Source organism: Nestor notabilis, unplaced genomic scaffold, assembly GCF_000696875.1.
Source record: "Nestor notabilis isolate BGI_N333 unplaced genomic scaffold, ASM69687v1 scaffold19988, whole genome shotgun sequence".
Lineage (NCBI taxonomy): Eukaryota > Metazoa > Chordata > Aves > Psittaciformes > Psittacidae > Nestor > Nestor notabilis.
The window spans coordinates 1,942-11,063 of record NW_009939052.1 but is presented as its reverse complement, the minus strand read 5'-3'; the positions used below and the strand labels follow the sequence as shown (position 1 = coordinate 11,063).

Below are 9,122 nucleotides of genomic sequence, written 5' to 3'. Positions count from 1 at the left end.
TATATATATATATATATATATAACAAATATATATATGTGTGTGTGTATTTGTATATATGGATATGAGCTGCATTCCCCTTGTCAAGAGAAGCTTATCCCACATGCACCAGCGAGGGGCTGCCTCACCCAGCACACATTGGAGGCCACTCTGGGCTCAGCACTCAGGCCCTCCATCAGACACTGCAGCAGTGGAGCGAGGTAAATGTCATTGATGGCAGCTTCAGGAAGCATCTCACAGATCCTGCCCACGGTCCAAGCAGTCGTGTCTCGAACCACAACACTGGGATCCTTCATTAGTTCTATTAAAGTTGGCATTGCCTAGAAGAGAATTGCAGAATTAGGTGATTTTAAGCAATGTATGGAAAACAGTAATTTGGGTTTTAATGTAGCCCCTTGGACTGGGGAGGACAGAACAGTCTAGATGCAGCCAGACTGTTGCTCTGGTATTTTAAGATTCATAAAGTTATTCCTCAGGGTTAAGACTTGAGAACTGGAGGCAGTTACTCTGAAGCCCTGCAGGTCTGTGTGATTCAAAGCATGTAACCAACCTACTTGCCTCAGGCCTACCAAATCTCACTAACACATCATGAAAAGGTGACATCCTTCTGCTTTTCCTTAGATTAAGAGCAACGTGCAAAGCCTCCTCCAAATAAATCAGGAAGTTTTTGCTCTGAAAGCCTCCAAGAGAACATAACGAACCTTACCTGTATGACTAGTGGTTTGAGCTGGTTAGGCTCTGGTCCTTCCAAAATGCAGCCAAAAGCCATCACAGCTGCATCTCTGTATCGCCAATCTGGGTTTTTAATGTGTTCTTTAATAAAGGGCAGCACATGAGGAACAATGTCATCTTCACAGCAGGTCGCCAGGAGCATGAGGCAGACTCCTGCTGCTTTGCAGGGGTTCCAGTCGTCATCATCATCATTTTCATCCTAAGACAACAGCACCCGTGGTCAGGCTGGGGGAAAACATCCCTTCCCCACTGCAGGCAGTGCATCCTGTTGGATTTCTGCAGGGAACACTGCCTTAATACCAGCCTTTATATTTAGAAATTAATGTAGGTCTGGAAGTACCAGCTGTATCTCTGGCAGCAAAGCACCCTGAGTTCCTTGCATCATCTGTACCCTTCCCACCCTGGTGTAAGGCTGCTAGCTCTTTACTGACACACCTACAGCAGCCTCATGCATCTTCCCAACTGCTGCTCTCTCATCCAGGTTCAGACTTTGTTCCTTTGATCCATGCCATTGCCTTGCAGAGTGGCCATTGTAGCTAAATAGCTTCTTCCCCCCCTCGCTGTCAGCTCAGCCACTTTCCAAATTCCTTTGAAGCTGTGTACCTGTGATTCTCTCAGCTGTTTTATCTGTCCTGGTTTAACAAGCACTTTAGAACCTCCTGCAATTTAACTCTCTGCATCCATGCAGACAGCAACACAAAACCAGGGAACCAATTCTCTGACTTCACTAGGAGCACCAAGCATTTTCCCAGTTCACTGCAGTAAGCCAAATGAACTTCGTCCTGGATGGATTAATTAACAGTTTTCCTTTATAATTAGACCTGCTGCAGCAAATGATACCATTAGTTTTGATTAGGCTGAGAAGCACAGTCCAAACAAGTCCTTGTGAAGTGCTTACTGGGTACTCAACAAACACGGGCCTCCCAGTTCAAGTAGTAAACCTCAAGAATTGGTTCTCAAATGATGCAGAGCCCATATATTGGGTTTCATTTCCCAAAGGTTTCGTTGGGAATACAGATTAAGTGTACAGCATACAGGTTCACTGCACATTATACAGATTAACTCTCCAACCTCTTCAGAAACCATAAATACAAGCACGTGTTAGCAGAATTAAGATGACCCCACATGCAGTCTCACAGGCTCAGCCCTAAAAATGATGCATCACTGGGTCAGAGTGGTGCATGATGTCTCATCCCAGCCCAAGGACTGCCACGAAAGGTGCTCTGAACACGTGCACCAACAAAAACCACCCCAGGGCACCTAAAGCACCTTTGGGACCAAGCATATCAAGAAGTCACCTACGCAAGGGAGCCACGACCACCACTGACAATCTCCTCCTCCATGCACCAGCAGAATCACTGTCCCAGAACATGGAAGCAGGCACAGCAGGGGGTTTCTGGACACACAACAGGGGTTTTCTGGACACACAACAGGGGTTTGGACACACAACAGGGGTTTGGCAACTCACCTGTTTTGTTAACGTTTGTGTTAGGATGGGGACCAAATACTGCAGTGCTCCTTTCGCATAAAATTTGCTAGTGTGCTCCGGGGGCCTTCCTTGCTCTGCTGCCTGGAGAAAAGAGGTTACAAAATGATTTTCAGTGGCTACACAGGCAGGAAGTCTGAAGGATCAGCTCCAGGAGTGACAAGTTCTATTTTGCATGGTTTCCCAACACAAACCTGCAGTTACCGGAGCACCCAGGAACCTCAAGGACACCCTGCACCAAGCCCAGTCCTACCCAAGCAGCAGGTCCCATTTGTCATTCCATGCACATACAGAGCTCCTCCTTCCTCACATGGGACAAACAGAAATGTTTTCAGTTTGCAGCCACCTATAATTAACAAGTGACCCCAAGTGGAAGCAGCAAAAGGTCTGCTTGATATAAACTAAACCTACATGCTGCTGCCTGTCCTTTTATCCTTGCTTTTTTGGGCATTCAACATAAATATATATTTAGCTACTTTTAAAGATGGATATGATTCATCCAGAGCCCTTCAAAGTTTAAGCTGTTATTGATCTCTACAGCTAATTTATGCAAACAGCATCTGCATGCACAACACCACCCCAAATTTAATTCCATACACATCCATCATAAGGGATAATGATTACTTTCATTTTAGCCCATCACTTTATTCTTAACTCATAAATACTGTATTATACAGAATGTGATCAATCTTTTTGCACGCTGGGCTAGGACTCAGTTCTGTAAATGACCCCAAAATCTTAACGTGTCAACGAAATAGAGCTCACTAGGCCTCTAAGACAGCAGGGAAGTCAAGAAATGCTCTCCCTTCAACATGGTGTCTCAAGAATTCAAGGTGCTGTCTTAATGAAGGAGCAGCTCAAAGATCTTCATGATACTGAGAATTTCCATGCCTAATATAGGCGCTTAATGCACGTTTAGGTGAACCTTGCAGGAGTAGTTTGAGGTGACTTTTGAATGCTAAAAAGCCATCAGGTAGCTGTCACATAGCATCTGCAGAAAACCAGCACTTGTATGTCACAGCGTGTTCTCATCAAAGCTGTCAGAGGATCTTTATCTCAAGCAGTTTCAATTCCCAGCCAGGCTGGCATTTAAAACCATTTTGCACACTTAAAAAGGCAGCTCATCCTAATCTAATCCAGTAAGCAAAAGGGATTGTGTTCAAGCTACACTAAAGAACTTTACATGATGTTACGGAGCCTAAGAAGCAACCCAAAGAGTTACGGAAGGGAATTCCAAACGGCAGCCCCTGTGCGACAGGCTTTGTACTGACCTTGAATAGCAGGATCAATCAACCAGAGCTGGTAGTACCCAGGCTAGCAGCTAAAAACTAAACTGGGGACCCCAGCTCCATGATGTCTGCAGCACATGGAAGACCCACAGCCACCCAGCCTCACAGGCTTCGTGCAGCCTCAGGTCTCAGCTTCGGTCACAGACACGCATCACGTCGCATCAGAGTGGTGCATGGTGTCTCATCATGGACCCGTAACTGCCACACCAGGGGCTCTCCCACACTATTCCCCTTAGGAGAACAGGAGGAGGCTTGGGTGTGCTTCAAATACATGAGCTCTGCATTCCCAAACACGGGCACTTGCTGCTTTCCAGTGGTCATCTGGAAGCTCACCTCGGATGCCTCGATAGCCAGGTCCATCTCCTCATCACAGACGTTTGACCAGAACTCGATCCCTTGCAGAGCCACCTCATCTATGTCACTTTTCATTGCTTCAATGGTTATCTTTAGAAACATGAAAGAAAGGAGGGGAGAGAAGGATGTTTTAGTAAGGAGGGGGATTCCCAGCATGAAGTCACAGCCACAGCAAGCAAAGCAAAACAAGAACGTAAGAAAACTTTTCCTCTTGGATTGGGACAAAGGAGCACTGGAAGATTAGACGAGGGCTGAGAAACACAAGTACTCACAGCAAAAAGGGCAGGTCCCATGTATGTCTCCATATACTGATAATAAAGGGACATTATCTTCACCAAGTTCTGTAAGGCAGCCACTCGTACCTGTCAGAGCAGAAAACAGATCAAGTCCTTTGCAAACCAAGCTGTAGCCCACCACAGATTAATAACCCAGCCTGGAGTTTACTCCCTAATAAAGTCTTTACTAGGATGCAAGTCATTGCTTGTGCATCTACAACTTCTGATTTGAAGCATAAAACTCATTTTGAATACTTAGAGCCACTTAAGAGAACCCTGTTTACTCCATGTAACATTTGGCAACTGTCTGCTGATGCCAGAGGTTCTAGCCAGCTTCCCCAGAAAGGTGCAGTGACGAATCAAGCCCTTCATTCCACTCACCCTTGTATCTGGACACTGCGTTGCTTCACAGACTACTTGCATAATAAAGTGCCTTTCAGACTAGAAGAAGAAACAGAAAAAGAACATTAGAACTGCCTTATAAAAGCATTAAAGTCTTTGCTTCCTTCCTATGGGGGATGTGTTTTGTGTCTGGCCTAGTCCAGTCACTCACACAGCACCTCTAAGGATGAAGGAACAGTACAGGTTACTGCAGTATTCTAAACCATTTCTTCCTCAAAATGGGAATCCCAAACTTCCAATTTAAAAAGCACTTAACAGACTGTCCAAAATAGAAAGATAAAGCAGAATAAGTCCTCACTGGAAGACCTTCTAAGCAGAAGGTACAACATGAATTCCATCTTCCCCACATCTCCCTGGTAGAGACCTAGAGGACAGACTTAATCCAAGAAGGAAAAGAGACATCAACAGATTTTCCTGTTCTGGAAAGACTCTCATTCGAAGGCCCCTCTTCTGAAGCCTCTTCCAGGCCTTCCTCCCCCAACAATTTTCAGAGGCAAAGTTAAATCTGGATTGCTGCCACAGCACTTGAAAGGAAGTGCTGATCCAAGCTTGTACTCTCGCAGCAGCATTATAGGGTAGAGTCTGATTGGGAAGCAGAGCATCTAATAGGCTAAACTCTAAGGTCAGTTCAAATGCATCCAAAAGAAAGCCAGTGACACCTCCTTTCCATTAATGAACCTCTGAGAAGTTCCACAGTACTTGTGTGGCACAACAAGCACACGCCAGATGTACAGAAATGAATCCAAGTCTCAGCTGCAACATAATTATGCATCAAAACTCAGCGTGGTGCATGATTTCTCATCACAGACCATGGATCCAGCCCTTGCAGTTTAGGCCACGAGTTGTCAGCCCCTCACCTCTTTGTCAAAGTTTGCTTTGGTGAATTCCAAAGAGTTCAGGAGTGCATTAGTAGCTGCTAGCTTCACATTGTTGCTGGGCTCTTCCTTTCTCATTCCCTGGATGATGGCTGTCAGGATCTCATTGGATTTGTCCTGAAGCTGTTCTGGATCCTGAAAGAAAGTGTTAATAAAGTTATGTACCAGCTGAACAGCTTTCTCTGCATTTTAAAGTTTCATCTCAAAATCTTCAAGTACAAGTTTTAAGGTATGAAGGAAAAGAAGTTCTTTGTTTGCTGGGAGGGCTGGAACACAAGTATAAGGAATTCACACTCCACTGTATCTTTACAGCTTCTGGGACAGGAAGGATTAGACTGAGCTGAGCACAGATACTCCAGACATTCAAGTCACCGATGCCAAATAAACTTCACTGCTTCAAATAATAGGCCAAAAAGCTTCAGATTACTTAACTTCATTCAATTAGCAAGTTAAAACATACTGATGTCCAATTCTTTTATACACTGCGCAGAGATCTACACCAGCAGCTGAGGCAGACACTTTCAGTGGTAAAGTTGCCAAGATTTTTAGACATAGGGAAAAAATACATTGCCTGGAGCAGGAGCAAGGACAGGTGCAACCTCCCCACTGAAACCAACCCCTTGCAGCCTGATGAAAGCCCCAGACAGAAGATTTCTCTTTCTGCCTCACTATCCTGAGGTTCAACCAGCGAATGCTGCACGTACGTTCTCCAGGGCAACCAGTGGCACCAAAAAAACAGCAGCTAACTTTGTTTTCCAGACAGCACACAGGGATTTAGCAATTCACACTGGAGACTTGATGCAACACATTGTGATACTGCAAACTATGCTGATCATCATGGAATCATGGACTGGTTTGGGTTGAAGGGAGCTTAAAGCTCATCCAGATCCAACCCCTGCCATGGGCAGGGACACCTTCCACTAGAGCAGGTTGCTCCAAGCCCCTGTGTCCAACCTGGCCTTGAGCACTGCCAGGGATGGGGCAGCCACAGCTTCCATGACACCTTTTGCAGAAGATGCCTCAATGAGCTGCATGTTCTTGCCTGTGCATCAACACCTCCTAAATTAAGAATCAAGGGCCTCCTCGTGCAAGATGGAAGGTAGTTGTGAGGTTTCCCCAACACAGAAAGGAATCAAAAGCTTCTCACTCATCTGTAATGTTTTACATGGCTGGATGTTCAGCTGAAGTTTTGTAGCAGCAGCCCTCACCATCTGCAGCAACATAGAGACTTCAATCTGCACCTTATGAGAGATGACCTGGATTTGTGCTGTGAAAGCAGGTCAGTCCTTCCAGGCACCATCCTCCTATTTACTGCCCATTGTTCCACCAACACAGAGACATCCTCCAGACAAGTATTAAAAGACAGACACAAGGAAGCATTACCGCCTACTAGATATCATCAAATGGTTTGGGTTGAAGGGAGCTTAAAGCTCATCCAGATCCAACCTCCTGCCCCGGGCAGGGACACCTTCCACTAGAGCAGGTTGCTCCAAGCCCCTGTGTCCAACCTGCCCTTGAACACTGCCAGGGATGGGGCAGCCACAGCTTCTCTGGGCACCCTGTGCCAGCGCCTCAGCACCCTCACAGGGAAGAGCTTCTGCCCAAGAGCTCATCTCAATCCCCCCTCTGGCAGGTTCAAGCCATTCCCCTTGGCCTGTCCCTCCATCCCTTGTCCAAACCCCCCTCCAGGTTTCCTGGAGCCCCTTTAGGCACTGGAGCTGCTCTAAGGTGTCCCCTTCAGGAGCCTTCTCTTCTCCAGCTGCCCCAGCCCAGCTCTCTCAGCCTGGCTCCAGCGCAGAGGCACTTCAAACATGCTCAGCACACTCCAGATGTACTCACAATATCCTGGCAGATGTAGCCGATGGCCTCCAACGTTGACTCTTTCATGTGCTCTGTGCTGTGCTGATTCGTAACGTTCGTTACCAGCTGGGGAATGAGCTCAGGCCACTGGTTCATGGGGATCTCTGCACAGGCAATGCCAGCCACGCACTGAGAGGCCGAGCTGGGCCTGTACGTCTCTGTACCCAACGTCTGCAAAACCTGGGGAGAGATTGGCAGGAGATGCTTTGTGTTGGTGACCAAAGAGAAATGGGCACTGGATTGTCATTCACATCACCCCCCTTTCCCAGTAAAGCACTTTGTTCTGCTGCAAATGAAGCCACGAGCATGGACAGAAGATGTTTGAACTCAACTTGGCCATGGCTGCCCCTTTCAGGAAGTGAGATCCAGCTCTGGGATTCCAGGGAATTCCACCCTATCCTTTAAATCCCTTTTTTGCTATGCGCCGCGACTCGCCGAGCAAGTCCTTGTCTTGGAAAGCCACACTGCCAAAGTCAAACACACTGGCGGTTAAAAAATGCCCCCAAATCCTGCACTGTTTATGCCAAGATAATCTCAACAGGGCTGAGGAATTCTCTCTCATTTTAATGGCAATCTGTGTATTCTCCAATAACCATTCCTTTCACAAGCAGAGGGTACACGTTTGCTTCAGTATTTCCAGCTGTGCACCTTCATTTTCCATATATCCACTGAAAAAATACTGGTTCTCTAATGACACTTGACAGAAAACAGTAATAAAGTGGGTTTGTCAGCTCCAGTACCCAATATGACAGCCCCTGTTCGCAGTGCAAGTTCCCCCTTAGCTATCAGCAGTGTGAAGACTAAGGGGGTGTCATCCTCACTCACTCAACCTCAGGCTGCTGTATACAGATGCTATTAACATTAAAAGCAACATATAAAGTGTAAGATCAGCTTGTATCAGGCTGCACACATCCATCACACCTTTGCTCCCACCAGCCACTCAATTCTGCCACTGTAAGTCCCAAGCTTTGGCTATGGAAGAGCACAGGAATCCCCAGGCAGATTCCCCACCTGTGTGGAAATTTAAGACTCTCATTTCCCAGCGGGAATTTGCACATCTTGGACCATATTCTACTCCTAAAACTTGTTAGGCCTCATGTAAACACGTATGTTCAGACACAGGAGGCTATTTAGAGGCTCCTTCCAACAGTGTTTAGAGGTATGAACCTAAAAGCAGCAGCCTCATACCTGCTTCCTTGGGTTTACCCTGATCCTTCTATGGATCCAACATGCTACAAGCAAGCGCAATGACACTGCCTGTCTCATGAAAGGGAGCAGCCACCCAACGGAGGACTCCTCAGGTGGAAAAGGATGGACCAGGCGTTCATCCCTCATCCCCGTGGTGAGGAAAGAAGAAGAGAAGAACCAAGAAGGCACCAAACTTACGTAGTTCTTGACCTCCCTGCGGGCGTTGGCGTCGATGGCGAGCCATCTCTGCTGGTACTGAGCCTTGATGTCGGGGTCCTTGGAGGTGAGGGAGTTCTTGATCTGCAGGCCGGCCGCCACGCGGGCAACTTGGCTGTTGCCAGGGTTTGCCAGCACTCTGGACAGTTCCACCAGGAAGGTTGGCTGGGAAGAGAGCCGGGATCAGGGCTGAGAGCGGCACCAGGACCAGCGCCACCAGCCAGGGGGGAAACCCCCCCAGCACCCAGAGAAAACCCCAAATCACCCAGGGGAATGGGTCCATGACTTGCCAAAGCAGCTTCTCCACCAGGCCTAGATCAAACCACCACCACCACGTGGCTCTATCCCCAGATTACAGGTGTCAAGCTCCTAATTAGAACCGCTGGGAAGCGACTTTGCTGGACTTTATTATTTGAGCTTCAGACTGTTACCTTCCCTGCTCCCGCC

The 9,122-nt window shown here is 47.2% G+C and overlaps 1 protein-coding gene across 1 annotated transcript; it reads right to left on the bottom strand.

The window, feature by feature from the left end:
- Positions 1-126: 126 nt before the first annotated feature.
- Positions 127-8,840, bottom strand: LOC104399291 (importin subunit beta-1; the record flags this gene model as incomplete). Its single annotated transcript, XM_010019675.1, has 9 exons — positions 127-318; positions 705-929; positions 2,199-2,300; positions 3,839-3,949; positions 4,132-4,221; positions 4,516-4,575; positions 5,394-5,546; positions 7,251-7,451; positions 8,658-8,840. Coding segments are annotated over 9 exons (1,317 nt in total), but the record flags the coding sequence as incomplete, so codon positions are not given.
- Positions 8,841-9,122: the final 282 nt, after the last annotated feature.